This window comes from Rhineura floridana, chromosome 6 (genome assembly GCF_030035675.1).
Source record: "Rhineura floridana isolate rRhiFlo1 chromosome 6, rRhiFlo1.hap2, whole genome shotgun sequence".
Taxonomy (NCBI): Eukaryota; Metazoa; Chordata; class Lepidosauria; order Squamata; family Rhineuridae; genus Rhineura; species Rhineura floridana.
This window is the reverse complement of record NC_084485.1, coordinates 151,204,833-151,223,941: the sequence shown is the minus strand read 5'-3', so window position 1 is coordinate 151,223,941 and position 19,109 is coordinate 151,204,833. Positions and strand designations below refer to the sequence as shown.

General features: G+C 41.7%; 2 protein-coding genes across 4 annotated transcripts in view; one reads left to right on the top strand and one right to left on the bottom strand.

Moving 5' to 3' along the window:
* Positions 1-10,908, bottom strand: part of KLHL20 (kelch like family member 20) — a 40,356-nt gene extending 29,448 nt beyond the window's left edge. The window contains exons 1-3 of the mRNA XM_061634099.1: positions 10,685-10,908; positions 7,535-7,600; positions 2,077-2,650 (exon numbers count right to left, since the gene is read on the bottom strand). Coding sequence (XP_061490083.1) covers positions 2,077-2,650; positions 7,535-7,557 — 597 coding nt within the window. The 5' untranslated portion in view covers positions 7,558-7,600; positions 10,685-10,908. The remainder of the gene's footprint in view (positions 1-2,076; positions 2,651-7,534; positions 7,601-10,684) is intronic.
* Positions 10,909-12,164: 1,256 nt separating this feature from the next.
* ANKRD45 (ankyrin repeat domain 45) overlaps positions 12,165-19,109 on the top strand; it is a 36,678-nt gene continuing 29,733 nt past the window's right edge. For 2 of the 3 annotated variants that reach the window (XM_061634095.1, XM_061634093.1), the window contains exons 1-3: positions 12,165-12,289; positions 15,983-16,288; positions 17,852-18,019. In XM_061634095.1, the coding sequence (XP_061490079.1) occupies positions 15,997-16,288; positions 17,852-18,019 (460 nt within the window). In that variant the 5' untranslated portion in view covers positions 12,165-12,289; positions 15,983-15,996. Of the gene's footprint in view, positions 12,290-14,471; positions 14,533-15,982; positions 16,289-17,851; positions 18,020-19,109 lie in introns of those variants that run through there. The other variant, XM_061634094.1, reaches the window with a different exon arrangement.

Sequence of the window (19,109 nt, the reverse complement as noted above, 5' to 3'; positions counted from 1 at the left end):
GTCCAGCTGCCTCTTGAACGCCTCCAGTGTCAGAGACCCCACTACTTCCCTAGGTAAACTGGTTCCATTGTCGTATGGCTCTAACAGTTAGGAAGTTTTTCCTGATGTCCAGTCGAAATCTGACTTCCTGCAACTTGAGCCCATTATTCCGTGTCTTGCACTCTGGGACGATTGAGAAGCAATCCCCGCCCTCCTCTATGTGACAACCTTTCATGTACTTGAAGAGTGCTATCACATCCTCCCTCAGTCTTCTCAAGGCTAAATGTGCCCAGTTCTTTCAATTCTTGCTCATAGGGCTTTGTTTCCAGTCCCCTGATCATCCTTGTTGCCCTCCTCTGAACCTGTTCCAGTTTGTCTGCATCCTTCTTGAAGTGCGGAGACCAGAATTCATAATGAAATTAACAAAGAAATGCAACAAATGACCACAATTCTTTCAGCATCTATAAGTGAAAAATATTGCCCATAACTTGTGAGCCACCAAGCCAGACACAGCCCACCAGCAGCTTGATAAACACCGTTTCTCTCACCTACTGCAAAAAAAGAAGAAAAAAGGGGGAGGGGTACTGTTTAGAACCTGACAGGATGATTGTAGGCAACATTCAGCTTGGTGTGTCACTGATGTCTGTGTTACATATGAGCAGGTAATCCTGCACCTGTGGGCTAATCCAAGCAGATGATCTTTGGGTGTTGTGTTTTTGCTCTGAGATTTTGAACACTTTACATTGCTCATTTTGCAGATGACCTCATACAAAGTTGCGTAAATCCTTACTCTGAACTCTACTCATAGGGAAGTTCGGAGGGCGGCAACACGAAAAAGGGCTTTTTCAGTGGTGACCCCCAAACTGTGGAACAAACTCCCTGAGGAGATACTCCTGGCGCCAACATTACTATCTTTTTGGCGCCAGGTTAAAACTTTCCTCTTCACCCAGGCATTTTAATTATGTTAGTATGTGTTGGAACTGTTTTAATCTTAACATTCTAAATTTTTAATTGTTTTAAATTGTTATATGTTTTTGTATCTCTGATGCTGTTCTTGTTCTTGTGCACCGCCCAGAGAGCTTCAGCTATGGGGCGGTCTATAAGTTTAATGAAATAAATAAATAAATAATACTATGAAAAATAATCCATGTATAATCTACCAGTTATGTAGAACCACAGGACTAATAGATACACGAAGGGTACAGTGAGGCATTCCTGAAAGTTCTCCACAATTTCAGAATTATCTCCCAGATAATGAATATTTACTGGAGAGTAGTCAAACTTCCTCATCCAAGCTTCCTTCCAATAGTTAAGAGTTCCATCAATATACTGTATTTTAGCAAGTCATATTAAATGCAGTTCTGCACACCACAAGCTCTCACATAATTAAAATCAAGAACACCAAGATACAGTGATAATCTGTAATAGTTCTCAGTGAAAATGCATTTCTGCTGTTCCAAGGCCATCCTTGCTTGCTGATTTATGAATCAACATTGAACAGCAAGGGAAAAGGGGTTTATCATGTGAGAAGGCTTGTAAAGACATTATAAGTTTGGCCAACATATGGATGGGTGTCTTAGTGTCTACTGGAGAATGGTAGAATTTTGGCAGACAGAGATTTTATGGTGCAGGGACATCTAACCCATATTGCACCACACATCAGATGATGATTTGAGCAGTCATATTTAAGTTCTTCTAAGTTTTTCTATCATCAATTACGTCCCACCAAAGAGAGAACAACCAGTCAATATTTTGAAAAATATGAGAAGACAAATTAATGTCTTCTCCCAGAAACAAAGTTAAGACACACATGATGTAAGACAGACTTCTGGACTGTACTCCAGCCTGTAGATGGAGAGATATCACTTTAGAATGCTCACATTTTTAAAAATCCCTTTAAGGTTTTTTTTTTTAAAGCACATAAAGGAGAAAGGTTCTAGCCCAACTATCTCCCTGCTATGTTGGTTGTCTAATTGCAGAGGCAGTTTTTTTTAAAAAAAACAGAGGAATGCCCCAAAATGTGATTCTCCATATGCAGTGGAAAATTTACTTTTCCACCTCATTCCTTTGCATGTGTAGACCACAGGGGCCACTTACCTCTTGAAAGTTATGTTGGGTGAATTTGTCAGCAATTCTTAGAAGTTCTCGGCAGGAGTGTGTATCAGCAAATGCTCGGATGCCAAGGCAATTGGAAGGATCCAACTGTCTTTTCAGGAACTCACAGCAGGCTTCCTGGATCTCAGCTAGCTGGAGGAGACAGGCAGCTGGCAATAACGTCTGGACATTGCCCTCTTCTACTGTGATTTGGGATGTGTATGCAAAGTCAATCAGAAGCTCCATGGCCCTTTCATCAATGTCTCTTATTACCACCTCAGTCTGCCGGCTCTCTGCAAGCTCCCCTGTGAACATTGCTCGGAAGTAGGGGCTGCAGGCTGATAAGATCACCCGGTGGGCATAGATCTTCTTGGCCCCCACAACCAACACCACATCACACAGCTCTCTATGCTTCCGCAACAGGTTTATGACCTCCAGTGTTTGTCGAGGATGCTTGTCTGAGATGTAAGGCATGCGAGCAGGCTGTGGCACTCCTTCCGGCAGCTTGTTGGGATCTCCGAGAGTGCAGCGGCTTGTTACGTCCATTCCAGTTTCTCCTGCTCGATTACTAGTACACCTGGCAAAGGAATATTCCAGCCATACCAAAGGTTAGAGAACAGAGCCACCAACAGGTATAAGATTAGATGAACTGCTAGCAGACAAGATAGAGCAAGTCCACATCTCTCATCTTCCACACAAAGGCCGTTAAGTTCCAGCCACCTTATCTCAAGGCTTATCAGTGGATCAGCAAAAGTTGCCATCAGTGGTATTCCAGGGTGTTTTAGCCCTTGTTTATATATAACATTATTCCAAGGGCAAATGCAGTATGCCACAGTATATAGCTGGGAATAACACAATAAGGACTGAAGACAACTTTTAAACTGAACAGATCTCTAAGAAATCATTTAAATAACATATAGATAAAGCCACTGTGGAAAAGCCAGAACTCAGAATAGGAATGAAGAAGAACAGCAGTCACTTTGGTTAGAAGAAAATCTCATTTTCCTTTATTACTATATAATTGTTTTATTAATCTCATAGAAGTTCCCCTCACACCTGTAAGTTCTAATAGAGCAAAATGGTTATCTTTTAAAAGATTGCTCTTGAAAATAACAAGTTTACCTGTCCAAGGGAGAACTTATAAACTGGAGGGAGCATACCATCCAAATCTCCCATCGCTTAATAAGGGATGTTTACTTATCCCTTAGTGGTGTAAAATATTCCACCCACAAACCACTAGTATAGGCAAGAGCATCTACTTTTGCTTCTGTTGGCCTAGCGTGCATTCTAAATTAATAATCAGCTTTCCTAATTTAAACACTACTACATTCTTCTTTACATCTATTCTCTGTCCTACAAGGGGCTTGTAGTGCAAGAGAGAGACTTGGCTGACAGCTTTTATAAATAAGGTCCATTTCTAATCTAATAAAGTCTACAGGACATTTCTCCACAGTGTCTTAAGACTGAAACAAGCTGCAGACAAAGATTTAGTTCTTCCCCACTCTACACTTTTAGATTTTGTTTTTCTTGAACATCTCAGCCTGAGGAGGAATTCTGTACAACTGTGAAGTTGATATGCTGCCTTGTGAACACAGTCCCACTCGAGAATAGTTGTGATACCCAAATCCAAGAGGGATTCTATCCTTCTGGAGTCATATCACTCTCCTCAACCAGGAACCAAAAATTTTCACCACTATTATAGTAGCTCAACTTAACAGGCAGATTGCGGACAACAACCATCTGGACCAGGCAGGTTTTATCCCAGACAGAGAGATGCCTTCTTGCATTTGAGAACTCTTGAATATTATACAACATAGTAAGATCTCTGGCAATCTATTAGTACTCATAACCCTCAATGCCTACAAGGCCTTTGACTGCTTGGAGTGGCCCCATCTACTATAACAGTTGCATAAAATACCAGATTGGGGAGGCTCTGGAAAGTGTCGTATCTAAATTATACTGCCCCACACATGCTGTATCCAGACCCTTTTCACTTACACTAGGGCCCCCTCTCCCCCTTATTGTTTGTATTATCCTTAGAGCCCTTTGCTCTTTCGTTCTGCAATAAACCAGATTTGAAAGGTTGTGATTTTAATGGCCACCCCCAACTCTTAAGCCTTTTCGCAGACAACATAGTTGTCCTTCTCTCTGACCCAGTTTCCTCCTTACCCATTCTCTGTGCAGGAACCGAAGCTTTTAGAACATTGGCAGCATTATGTATCACGTATGAAAATACGAATCTTTATTCTGGAATATAGGCCCTAGGGCCCAACTATTTATAAGGTGGGAAATGGACATTAAAAATTTATCCAACCATCTCCAATATTTAGGTGTTCACATCCCCCAAAATTTGTTCATACTTTTTAATTTGAATTACCCTTCCATTTTGTCCTGCATTACTCGGTTTTTCACTCCTTGAGGAATTTAAATCTTTCCCTTGTAGGGCCAATTGCATCGTTAAAATGATTGTTTTGCCCCACATATTGTTTCTTTTCCAAGTTTTTCCTATCTCCATCCCTAATAAAACCATGAAGTCTTGGCAGTCACTATTTAATAGATTTATTTTTCAGCCAAGAGGTCATATTTAGAAGCAACCCCTCTTTACACCAAATCCAGATTTCGGGGGAAGGTGTTCCCCATCTCCAGCTTTACTTTGAGGCTTTCCAGTTATGCCAAATTATTTCAATCATAAGATGAGCGACCTCTTCTCCTTGGGTCTTGATGGAAGACTGTAAGATTGGCAGCAGAACCCTAAGTACATCTTTATTCAACCCTTCCCTAATGAAGTCTTGGTCCTAGGTGACTAACCCATTCACAAGAATCATGGTTATGGTATGGAGCAAGTGGTCTAAAAGGTTCCTTCGCACTCCATCTCTCCTACAGCCCTTACCTTATCACCCATTATTTGGTCTTCTTGATAAGGCCACACTGACTTCAAGGCTTACAGAGGCTGGTTTCCATCATCTGAGGGATTTCTATGACCATGGTTCTCCCTTAACACACCAACAATTGCTTACTAAATTAGTTAATCCTAGACTTAATTGGGGGATAAGGATCTATCGAATTATAAACTTTATCACTGTTGTACGCACCCACACCATTAGATTCCCATAATCAATGGAGGCTATTTTCTCCTTCCAGATGCATGCTTTAAGGGCCTGGTATCTCATCTGTACACCATGCTACTGAGTGCTGTGTTCCCACCTTTTATAGTTTTGAAGGAGGTGTGGGAGACGGATTTGATTGAGGAATTAGACACAGCTTCATGGAATTTGATTTGGTCCACTAAGCCATTTTCTTCTGTATCAATCAACATCAGAGAGAATTCCTTGAAAACCATTCATAGATGGTCCTACAAGTCAGTGCAAATGGCATGTATTCCAAACTCAAGTAATCACCTCTGCTAGTGGAATGGTGGTCTATCAGTACTTATTGGCACATTTGGTGGTCCTGCCCTAGCGTACAATTTTTTTAGAAAGCTGTCTTAACAGAAATCGGAATCATTATGAGCTACACCCTAGACCCAGATCCTAAATTATGTTTGCTTTCAATGTTTATTGGAAAGAATTTTGGATTTCCTTTGAAATAGCTGATTAGCTACCTTTGGGTTGCTACTCACTTGACTATCACTCATTGATGGAAAGATGCTTCATCTATTACTTTAGATAGGTGGTATAAAAAGACTTTGGATATTGTTATTGTTGAATAACTTACTACCTAAAAGTACTGAAGTGTGATCCTGCACCTGAGGGCTTTGCGGCAGTTTGGTGGACTTTTGTTACATATATGAATGATCAACACCTTAAGTCCCTTCTCCTTGACAAGTATGAATTGGGAAATATTTGTGAATTTATCCTCTTCTATACTACCCACCCCACCCTTCCTTGTTTCATGACCAGTCATTCCCCAACATAACCATATTGTAATTGTCCCCCCATATGGTTATCTTCCCGTTTTATTATACATATGACATCTTTAATTCTGTATACCTTTTTGCCTGTTAGCTTAGGCCTCACCACTGACTCTTTTTATTATGTTTCCCTTGTTTCTTTTCTGTCCCTGAGCATTTGTTATTTCCAAGTTTTAATTTTTTTTTAAAAAGTCACAACAAAATGTTAGTTTACCAACTCTGTAAAGTTTGTTCTAACCAGAGCCCTTCTCAGTCCCTATGATATTTCCTACTACTACTCAACCAGCACACGCTGTCTCATGATCTCTTGTTCACTACAACCACCATTCTCCCTTGTGCTCCCTTTTGTACAGAGCAGCTGTATGGCACTATCTCTCCCTCTCTGCCTTCAAATCCAACTTCAAAACACCCTCCTTCATAAAGCCTTTGGCTTACTTCCATAGTCTTCATCTCATCTCAAACTAAGACCAAGTACATAGCTGCATTTGTTCACATTCGAACACTGCTAGTCCTTCCCCTCTGTTTTTTTCCTTACTCCAGCCTGCCTACATCCAGACTGTAAGCTCCTTGGAGCAAGAACCTATCCTGCTTTTTATGTATGTTACTTTGTAAAGTACCCCACACACTAATTTCTTCTTCATTTAAAAGTACTAATACTAACGCATTAAGCAACTGACGTTTACATTAAGAGACACTGATACCCACCATAGCTATGACTACTAAAACATGCTTTGGATTTGTAGCTTTATATGGAAATAAATTTTACAGAAATCAATGGAACTCGCATAGTGGACCTCATCTGTCATATTTTAGTTCTGTAAAATATAATACAATATCCTTGGACACAACAGATAATTAAATTACTGTTGAGGAGCATGCTGTATTTGTTCTACAACATCTGTATTCTGAAACTGTTGCTCTTAAAATATAAAGAGTAGAATCTGCTCTTGAAAGGCCTCATAAGAATTTTAAAACATAGAATTTCTTTTTTTATTTATCTCTGTAGCAGTTTTGCTGTTGCACTTTTCAAACTGTGCAACCATGAGGGCTAGAAATGTTATCTTGAAAATGTGTGGTCCAATCCTATATACACAACTCAAACACAGATAGGATCAGGGTCCTATTAAAAATAGTTTATGACAACTTATCTTCAATATCGCTACTTGAGGTTTACAATTTAAAAATGGTAGACACCAAGAATTGTCAAGCACTGACTCAGTTCAAGCTGCACACCAAACCATAACATTTAACTATGGTTTGGCATGATGTCTGAATTGAGAAACCATGATTTGTGCTACATATAGTTTATTGTGAAATCTGAATTAACAAATCATACTTACAACTATCACTTCATCTCAAATCACAGTTGCACCACAGAAACAGGAGTACTGAGAAGAAGGAAAATGAAAAGCAGCTCTAAACCATCCTTGCCTGTATGAATGGACACTCAAACATAGTTTGGGTTCTACCCTGGAATTGTTATAAACCATGGTTTGGTGTTATGTTTGAATTGAACCAATTACTAAACAAATAATCTCTCCTGCATCTTACCTGCGCATTGGCTTTCCGTCCATACACTGCAAAGAGAAGTCTTCACACTATGCTTCTACTCCAGTCCTAAAGAAAAGAAAGAAAGAAAAATTCTACTGATCTGCACTCTATTAGTGGTATTCAATGCAGTGTTCTTCAACCTTGGGTTCTCAGACGTTGTTGGACTACAACACCCATAATTCCCAGCCAGCTTCACCAATGGTCAGGGACGATGGGAGTTGTAGTCTGACAACATCTGGGGATCTAAGGCTGAAGAACAATGAACTAGGGCAGGCTTTCCCAACCTTTGAGTCCCTAGATGTTGCTGGACTACAACTCCCATCAGCCCCAGTCAGCATGGCCAATTGTCAGGAATTACACAAACTGTAGTCGAGCAACATCTGGGGACCCAAAGGTTAGGAAAGGCTGAACTAGAACATACTCAGAGTAAACTAATTGAAATCAATGGACTTTAGTCATGAGTAACTTAAATTCATTGATTGCAATGGGTCTACTCAGACTTAGGCTGTATCCAATGCTGCATCTTCAACGGCACAATGGACTTCCCATGGACACAACAAAGCTTTCTCTTCTGTCCCCTCCAGCTCCCTGCACACCCTCAAAATCTGCTCTGGAGTGTTAGGGGATGCCCTGGAGCAGATTTTAAAGGCACACAGGGAGAACAGTAGAAACAGAAATATTGTTGTGCCAGTGGAACTCCACTGATGCAGCACTCAATACAACTCCATGTATTTAGGTAACTGTCAGATCCGAAGTGCTGCAATGACAGCAAAACAAATGCTTAGATGCAGGGCCAGTGCCAGAGGGCAGCCAGGTTGGGCCCTGCCTGAAGGGCCCCTTCTTAGGGTAGGTGACACTCCCGTTCTGTGATCCATGGAAGCATCAGGTCCTACAACCCAACAATGCTGCGGATTCTGGAGAAGGCGCTCTCAGGCACCCTCCAATACAGACGGTACCGGCTTCAATAAGCCTGCCTGCACCCCACCTACCTCTCCAGTCAATGTGAGTGCCGTATGCGCTATGTGTGCGTGTCTGCCATTACTCAAGGGGCTGATGCCCCCACTGCCATCTTGAGTGATGGCAGGCATGCGTGCTACGCATGTACATCATTCACCCAACACAAGAGGTAGGTGGAGTGGGCGGGTGGCCTTATTAGCCCTGTGGCACCTGTATGGGGGGTGTTGGGCTATGGTGCTGCAGGCCCAGGGCACGCTGGTGCCGGCCCTGCTTAGATGGAACGCTGAATTGCATGTAATTTCTAAAGTTAATTAGAAGGAGCAGGTTCGTAGCTTGGGGGTTCTCCTAGAACCATCTCTGTCACTTGAGGCTCAGGTAGCCTCAGTGGCACGGAGTGCCTTCTACCAACTTCGGTTGGTGGTCCAGCTACGCCCCTTTCTGGACAGAGATAACCTGGCTTCAGTTGTCCATGCTCTGGTAACCTCCAAGTAAGATTACTGCAATGCACTCTATGTGGGGCTGCCTTTGAAGACGGTTCGGAAACTGCAGCTTGTGCAAAATGCAGCTTGGTAACAGAGACCAGATGGTCCGAACATGGTTTCTGACGAGGTGCGCCTGGCACCAACACTGTTATCTTTTCGGTGCCAGGTCAAGACTTTCCTCTTCTCCCAGGCATTTTAGCATATGTTTTTAAATTGTTTTTATATTGTTTTGAATTTTAAAATGGTGTTTTTAAATTGTTTTTAAAATATGTTTTTAAATTGTATATCTGTTTTAATGTTTTTGATTGCTGTAAACCGCCCAGAGAGCTTCGGCTATGGGGCGGTATACAAGTGCAATAAATAAATAAACAAACAAACAAACATATAAAACCGATTCTGGCCCGCTTGCACTGGCTTGCTTGTATGTTTCCGAGCTCGATTCAAGGTGCTGGTTTTAACCTATAAAGCCTTACACGGCTTGGGACCACAACACCCGATGGAACGCCTCTCCCGATACGAACCCACCCATACACTACACTCAACATCCAAGTCTCTCCTCTGGGTGCCTACTCCAAGGGAAGCTGGGAGTCTGGCAACAAGGGAGAGGGCCTTCTCAGTGGTGGCCCCCAAATTATGGAATGATCTTTCTGATGAGGTGCGCCCGGCGCCAACACTGTTATCTTTTCTGCACCAGGTCAAGACTTTCCTCTTCTCCCAGATATTTTAGCATGTGTTTTTAAATTGTTTTAAATTGTTAAATTGTGTTTTAAATTGTTTTTAAAAGATGTGTTTTAAATTTGTATATTTGTTTTAATGCTTTTGGTTACTGTAAACTGCCCAGAGAGCTTTGGCTATGGGGCGGTATATAAATACAATAAATAAATAAATAAATTACCACCAGTTTTGTCTGGACACTTAAGACTACATTCCTAAATACACAGATTAGGGAGTAAGCCCATTGTTGTTGTTGTTGTTGTTTCTCTTTAGGATACTGAAATCATCTCCTTGGTGTCCCGAATCACCACCCCATGGGGATTATGTGATATATTTTTGGGAAACTTTGTTTTATGTGAACAGTTTTTTTTCCAGTGCTGAAGCAAGTGCCAGTGTTTTATTCTGAGGGTGTTTTTTTAAGTATAGATTAGGGAAAATATTTCAGATTCCTAGGTGTTATAATTGAATTTTTAGGCACCTGGGTGGTCACTTACCAGAATTTTTTTTTGTCCAGCCCTGCTCTTCTCAATGGATAAAATGTATGGAAGGGAGATATTCTTGATTACTCAGGGCTTGTGACTTACTTCAAATTCATCACAGAGTGAGCGACTATAAACATGTTTAATTCATCAATCGGTTTTAATTTTTTTATATGGGTTATAATATATAATTATTAATTTATTAAAATATTTTAAAGCCACACTTTTCATAAAAGTTATCAGGGTAGCACTACAACATACAAAAACAGAAAGAGAAAGGCATATGCACAAGCCATCTAAGGTTACAATCCTATACACAATTTTCTGGAAGTAAAACCCTAACTCAATGAGACTTAATTTTGAGTAGACATGTATAGGATTATGCTGCAAATCACTGCAGTCCAGTGCATCCTACCATCCCGTCCCTCACATCCCATTTCGAACACATGGCGTCTTTTACAAGCTCCCCACTCGACCCCACTGCCGACCCCAGTTCTCCGCCACCACAGGAAACTGACCTCCCGGCTAAGATAAGAAACTCGTTATAAGGAAGCCTCCACGGCGAAGACGGGAGCTATCGAAGAGCAAAGGGGCCTTCACTCCACACACTATTAGACATATTTGTGGGGAGGGGGAGTGAAGGGACCATCCCAACTTCTACTACCGCAGCGGCTCCTGCACCTCCTATTGGTCCCGGAAACTGCCAATAGCAGCGCACCCCACTCCGTGTACACTACCAACCGGAAGCAATCCGTTCCTGTTAGAGTTCCGAGCAGGAACTGCAAATACTCGCACGGAAATTCCGGTCTCAGGACTTCTGGTCTGTTGTTATGGCGACGGCAGCAACTGCTATGCTAAGGAAGCGCTGAAGAGATCAGAAAGAGGTCTGTCTTGAGAGGGCTAAGGAAGGGAGGAAAAGTTCATAATGTTGGCATAGGGCAGGCGGGATAATATGGGGCCCTAGAACTCCATGGTTGTGTTGGACCAAATCCTAAATCCCTTGGTTAATTTATTATTTATGTAGTCTTTTCCATGCATATGGCAGTTTACAAAGAATAGAAGGACAGGTCCCTGCCTCAAGGGACTCACAATCAAGAAGTTGACACGAAGGAAACAACAGGTGAAGGGAAAGGAAGTGGAGGCAGGAATAGAAGGGGTCAGAATGTGCAATTATTTTAGTTAAACGTACTCAGAGTAGGGATATGCCAAATACTTCATGGAAAGGCTGGCACTTAGTATTGTACCAGAGAGGCCTTCCCCATCTTGATGTTGTCCAGATGTTTTGGACAACAAATAGGCACACAATACCTCCTCCCCTCCCCCCCAACCATATTTCCCACCTTCTCTCCATCTACCTAAAATCTACTAGGGCCCATTCACATTATCTCCTGATTTCCTTATCACACCTGATTTGTGGAGGATTAACAGCTAAATGGATCCTCCATGTTAAGCAGTAGAATTCTGAATAACAGTTCCTGTTTAGGAGAACGAAAAATGCGATGAGAGCTACTACATTCATGCCCTACGTGGAGGTTTCCTGAAAGAATCTGGCTGGTAACTCTTGGGGACAGGATGCTGTATGGACCTTTGGTTTGATGATCTGGCTGGACTCTTCTAATGTTATGCATCCTGTATGCAGTCCAGTGCATCCTACCATCCCGTCCCTCACATCCCATTTCGAACACATGGCGTCTTTTACATGCTCCCCACTCGACCCCACTGCCGACCCCAGTTCTCCGCCACCACAGGAAACTGACCTCCCGGCTAAGATAAGAAACTCGTTATAAGGAAGCCTCCACGGCGAAGACGGGAGCTATCGAAGAGCAAAGTGGCCTTCACTCCACACACTGTTAGTCATATTTGTGGGGAGGAGGAGTGAAGGGACCATCCCAACTTCTACTACCGCAGCGGCTCCTGCACCTCCTATTGGTCCCGGAAACTGCCAATAGCAGCGCGCCCCACTCCGTGTACACTACCAACCGGAAGCAATCCGTTCCTGTTAGAGTTCCGAGCAGGAACTGCAAATACTCGCACGGAAATTCCGGTCTCAGGACTTCTGGTCTGTTGTTATGGCGACGGCAGCAACTGCTATGCTAAGGAAGCGCTGAAGAGATCAGAAAGAGGTCCGTCTTGAGAGGGCTAGGGAAGGGAGGAAAAGTTCATAATGTTGGCATGGGGCAGGCGGGATAATATGGGGCCCTAGAACTCCATGGTTGTGTTGGACCAAATCCTAAATCCCTTGGTTAATTTATTATTTATGTAGTCTTTTCCATGCATATGGCAGTTTACAAAGAATAGGAGGGCAGGTCATAAGAACATAAGAAGAGCCTGCCGGATCAGGCCAGTGGCCCATCCAGTCCAGCATCCCGTTCTCACAGCGGCCAACCAGGTGCCCGGGGGAAGCCCGCAAGCAGGACCCGAGTGCAAGAACACTCTCCCCTCCTGAGGCTTCCGGCAACTGGTTTTCAGGAGCATGCTGCCTCTGACTAGGGTGGCACAGCACAGCCATCGCGGCTAGTAGCCATTGATAGCCCTGTCATCCATGAATTTGTCTAATCTTCTTTTAAAGCCGTCCAAGCTGGTGGCCATTACTGCATTTTGTGGGAGCAAATTCCATAGTTTAACTATGCGCTGAGTAAAGAAGTACTTCCTTTTGTCTGTCCTGAATCTTCCAACATTCAGCTTCTTTGAATGTCCACGAGTTCTAGTATTATGAGAGAGGGAGAAGAACTTTTCTCTATCCACTTTCTCAATGCCATGCATAATTTTATACACTTCTGTCATGTCTCCTCTGACCCGCCTTTTCTCTAAACTAAAAAGCCCCAAATGCTGCAACCTTTCCTCGTAAGGGAGTCGCTCCATCCCCTTGATCATTCTGGTTGCCCTCTTCTGAACCTTTTCCAACTCTATAATATCCTTTTTGAGATGAGGCGACCAGAACTGTACACAGTATTCCAAATACGGCCGCACCATAGATTTATACAACGGCATTATGATATCGGCTGTTTTATTTTCAATACCTTTCTTAATTATTGCTAGCATGGAATTTGCCTTTTTCACAGCTGCCGCACACTGGGTCGACATTTTCATCATGCTGTCCACTACAACCCCGAGGTCTCTCTCCTGGTTGGTCACCGCCAGTTCAGACCCCATGAGCGTATATGTGAAATTCAGATTTTTTGCTCCAATATGCATAATTTTACACTTGTTTATATTGAATTGCATTTGCCATTTTTCCGCCCATTCACTCAGTTTGGAGAGATCTTTTTGGAGCTCTTCGCAATCCCTTTTTGTTTTAACAACCCTGAACAATTTAGTGTCGTCAGCAAACTTGGCCACTTCACTGCTCACTCCTAATTCTAGGTCATTAATGAACAAATTGAAAAGTACAGGTCCCAATACCGATCCTTGAGGGACTCCACTTTCTACAGCCCTCCATTGGGAGAACTGTCCGTTTATTCCTACTCTCTGCTTTCTGCTTCTTAACCAATTCCTTATCCACAAGAGGACCTCTCCTCTTATTCCATGACTGCTAAGCTTCCTCAGAAGTCTTTGGTGAGGTACCTTGTCAAACGCTTTTTGAAAGTCTAAGTACACTATGTCCACTGGATCACCTCTGTCTATATGCTTGTTGACACTCTCAAAGAATTCTAATAGGTTACTGAGACAGGACTTTTCCTTGCAGAAGCCATGCTGGCTCTGCTTCAGCAAGGCTTGTTCTACTATGTGCTTAGTTAATCTAGCTTTAATAATACTTTCTACCAGTTTTCCAGGGACAGAAGTTAAGCTAACTGGCCTGTAATTTCCGGGATCCCCTCTGGATCCCTTTTTGAATATTGGCGTCACATTTGCCACTTTCCAGTCCTCAGGCACGGAGGAGGACCCGAAGGACAAGTTACATATTTTAGTTAGCAGATCAGCAATTTCACCTTTGAGTTCTTTGAGAACTCTCGGGTGGATGCCATCCGGGCCCGGTGATTTGTCAGTTTTTATATTGTCCATTAAGCCTAGAACTTCCTCTCTTGTTACCACTATTTGTCTCAGTTCCTCAGAATCCCTTCCTGCAAATGTTAGTTCAGGTTCAGGGATCTGCCCTATATCTTCCACTGTGAAGACAGATGCAAAGAATTCATTTAGCTTCTCTGCAATCTCCTGATCGTTCTTTAGTACACCTTTGACTCCCTTATCATCCAAGGGTCCAATCGCCTCCCTAGATGGTCTCCTGCTTTGAATGTATTTATAGAATTTTTTGTTGTTGGTTTTTATGTTCTTAGCAATGTGCTCCTCAAATTCTTTTTTAGCATCCCTTATTGTCTTCTGCCTCAAGGGACTCACAATCAAGAAGTTGACACGAAGGAAACAACAGGTGAAGGGAAAGGAAGTGGAGGCAGGAATAGAAGGGGTCAGAATGTGCAATTATTTTAGTTAAACATACTCAGAGTAGGGATATGCCAAATACTTTCTGGAAAGGCTGGCACTTAGTATTGTACAAGAGAGGCCTTCCCCATCTTGATGTTGTCCAGAGGTTTTGGACAACAAATCCTATCATCCCTGATCATTGGTCATGCTGGCTGAAGTGGATGCGTGTTTTGTTCCAACATCTGCTTTAAGGGTTTTTTTGTTTTTTGTCAGCTCTTTAAATAAAGCCATAACAGGGAGGTAGTATCTGAACTCAACTGAAAAGAATTTGAGCACTTCCCTGCTACTACAGGCCCCTTCCAGATAGCCCTGTGCTTTTTCATCAGCTTTTTATAGGATTGTATCACTTCCAGTTGCAGGTGGGATGTGAAAGTTCATCTGATTTAGTGATTCACATTACAAAGAGGATTCCTACATACAGAAAATTAGTATGTCAAGGCACAGCAGCTTTGGTGCCTCAGTAATAGGCACCATCTCTGGCAGTGTTTAGGTGCAGGAAGTCTTGAATCAGAGTGAGGCTGGACTAGATGATCCTTTACATTCCTATTAACCTTACAGTTCTAGGAATTCTGCTTTTTCTTTTTATCACATTGAGATACATCTACACTACAAACCTAAACCTGTAGTTCATTAGCCAAATATTTCCTCATTGCAACAAAGAATCTTTGAATCAAATTGGAAGGGAAATAAATTGCCTTGGCAAAAAGATTTTCATAAGGTTTGCAGAATACAAAGAACACTAGATATTCTCATTTGATCATTTTCATACAGCTGAGATTAATAACAGAAAGCTATATTTTAGCGGGGTCCCTTTTTATCCGATCTCTTCAAAATGCATTTTACAAAGCTGTTATGCCAGTAGTGCAGTCAAATATTGGTGTGTCACATTTTTTTAAAGTTATGTTGGAACACTACAATCCTATGCACACTACCTTAAGACTAAGCCCACTGAATTCAGTGGGACTTACTTCTGAATAAACGTACATAGGATCATGCGGTGAGTGTAGGAGTTCTAGAGAGAAAAAGTTTTTCAGAAGTAGTGTTTCTAAACTCTTGCTTATTCCCAGAGGACCCAGGAAAACCTTATAGTGATCAAGAAGTATGGGGCCCACATTTTTTTTCAGCCACAGATCTGATTGGAAAATGTATGAATAAAATGGGGAAGTGAAAAATGGGATCTTGGATGGTGAGCAGATAACCTAAAGGTTTTCTTTCTGATTACCTTTCCTCCTACATCCCTAGTCAAAAGGAAAGGATACTTAGAAACCTAAAGAACTCTGGATTTGTCCTTTGTAAAACAGTATGAAATTCCTGCTGACAAAAATTAGGATGTTCCATGCAGATGCAAACCACAATCCATGATTACATTAAGAGCTTCCATTTTGTTCCTTTTCAAGTTTATCCCAAGAAAATGGAAACAACAGAGGATGCAACAAAAAGTGAGCCCGAGGACTTGGGGCCTCAAGGGGAACCAACATATTTCAATCCTCTCCTGAGGGCTTGTCTAACTGGTGACACAGAGGAAGTACAACAGATTTTTGAGGACCTGGAAGATCCTGATCATGAAAAAGCCACTGAACTATTAATGGAAAAGGATATTGTAGGCAGAAGCCTGCTATATGCAACTTGCATGGCTGGGCAGAGCGACATTATCCGGACACTGGCACGATATGGGATTGATCTGAAGGATAAGATCGCCAGAGGTACATAACCGAGTAGATTTTTGGAGCAGGGTTATTTGCTATAATTTTCTAGCTACAGTTTTAATCCTATCAAAGACACCGCGAGGTTTGTCACTGAACTGGGCTATCTTTTTGCAGCTATATATGTCAGTTAATTCTCCTCCACTGTTCTGTTCCTCATGTCTCCATGTGGCTTTTTAGCAACCTCCTTGTTATGCTTATTCACTGTTTTATTTTATTTGTGTGTGTATTTAGGATTCTGCACCAGACTTGCAAAAAATATCAGTGAAAACTGTAGTCTACAACATGTTTAACTAGCCCAACTGCTTGTACTTTTTTTCCTCTTTAGTTGAAAAAAAACACTTTTTACCTTGTTGACCGAAAGTTAGTCTTCCTCTCTGCAGACAATCATGTAAGCAATTCATAACAAGTCTTTTTCCTTAAAATGCCCCGTAAAGTATTAGCAGAACTTCAGTTATTACAGTAGGAATACATAATACAAATAATAAATTGGACAGATGAACCTATATTTAGTATTTACAGACTTTGCACAATCTGTTTAGGGGGCAAAAAAGTTGGGTTTTAAAAAAGAATTTGTAATATTATTACAGTGTCCCAAGTCAATCACTGAGATAATCTGGTGGAGCACTATTAGCATCCCGCATGGACCAGAAGCATGACTTATATCAACAAGAAGCCGTGCCTTCAGTGTTGAGGGCTCAACTTTGCAGAACTCTCTCCTATTAGAAGTCAAACAGACACTATCCCTGGCGAATTTCAGATGCCAGGTTAAAACATATTTATTTCAGGAGGCTTTTGTATCATTAATGCTTCCCTGCTTTTTGTTTTATTTTTCTAAATGTCTGAGTTTTTAAATTTTTGAGGTTAATTTATGTTTTAAGTTTGTTATATTGTACATTTTTAGCATGGAAAGATGCTTTGAGACCTAGATGGTGAAAAGCGGGATATACATTTTTTAAATAAATAAAATGTTGACAGGACAATGGGAATCATGGAGCATTGGTGAAGAGGTTTATAAGAACAGACTATAAGAAGAAGGATTTATAATACACTGTATATGGAGCACAAAAATCCCTCTTGTACCAGAACCTTTAGTTGACACTTTTCTCATGTGTATCTGTGAATGAATGCTGGTAAGTCCTTTAAAAATGAATAATGGCTTGATTCTCAAGACTGTACTGCTAAAGGTGCAAGAGCTCTAACCAAAAATGGTGGACAACTGTAATAAGGATGCTTAACATTAGTTACATTCATAATTTGATTGAGAGTTTATTCTAAATCACAATGGCTTTATGGATGCTGAACAGCTGGACAGCCACCTGTCAGGTATGCTTTCATTTGGATTCCTGCATTGAGCAGGGGGTTGGACTTGATGGCCTTATAGGCCCTTTCCACCTCTACTATTCTATGATTCTGTGACCATTTTTTTGTTAAGATGGTGATTTGTTGATGGTTGAATACTGCATGAGGTATTTTTGTGAATGTTGAATTACAGAGAGAGCAAACGCTATAAAAAGGTATTCTATCTACAACTATACATACTGATCTTGCTCACTCTCTCAGGTTATACACTCCTCCACTGTGCTGCAGCCTGGGGACAACTAGAGACTTTGAAAACTCTTATAGAACTGGAAGCTGACATTTATGCAACCACCTCCCGGGGTGAGAAGGCCAGAGACATTGCCTACCGATATGAGCAGACAGAGTGTGTTGCATTCTTGAATTGGGCAGGTAAGATAAGATCACGATTCTTAACAGGTGTAAATGATTTGAACTACCTGAAGATCCTTTTTATCTGATGCAGCGCAGGACCTGGGTCATAATCTCCAGGTATTAGATCATCATTCATACAATAGTAATCTTAATAATGTATCTCAGTGGTGCTCCTGGAAGCTCTCTCCTTCAGCCCAGACATCAGCCTTCAAACTTAGCTCTAGACTGTGACTAGAGCCCAGCAGTCTCCTAGTGAACTTCCCGGAGCTTCAGTAAGATCAGTTCTGCAAAGATTCATAGTGAGCCTAGAAGGGCAGGTCCTAACAATGTATCCCCTAATGCTTCTTTTCACTGCAGTCTCATCATCTATTTCCTGAGAAGCAGCATAAAAGTTACTTAAACAAACAAATCAACATTTGCTGCCAAATATTAAGCAGTTGCTTTTAGGATAGCCACTTTTGCACATAGTCTCACAGTGGTCTAAATAGTACGGCCTTCCAAATCCTGGCCAGCCTTCAATGAACTCTGAACAACAGGTGACGCTGGAAACAGAGTGTAAGTTACATAGTTACTAACTTTTGACTGGCCTCTTTCCCTATGCTTTTAACAGAAGCTTCATCTGCGGATATGAGAAGCTGATAATGCTTATCTGCATGCTGTGAAACACTTCAGTTGATGGTTTTCATATGCTGCTGTTAAATGCAGAATATAAGACACTGGGAAAATAAGCTGGGTTTTTTTCTGGGCAGCTGGGTATCCCAAGGGCAAAAAAACTGTGCATAAAAGCTTCCCAGTCTTTACCAGGGCATAGTGTGGTGTGAATGGTGCAACAAGAGCTGGTATATAGATAGGTACAGTAGAGACTTTATGATGCAGCAGCATTTAGCCATATTGCCCCATATATCAGATGCTGCTACAAGAAGTTTCTAAGGCATAGTCCTATGCTAAATGTTGGCAGGCTGGGACAGCCTTAGGTTTTTGTTGTAAAACCCTTTTGTTAGTGTATCCTGAGATATGGCACTACTACATGCTGGTGTAATATTAGAGATACACATAACTATGCCACCAGGGCCACTTGTGTGTGGCATGCTGCTGTGACATGATGCAC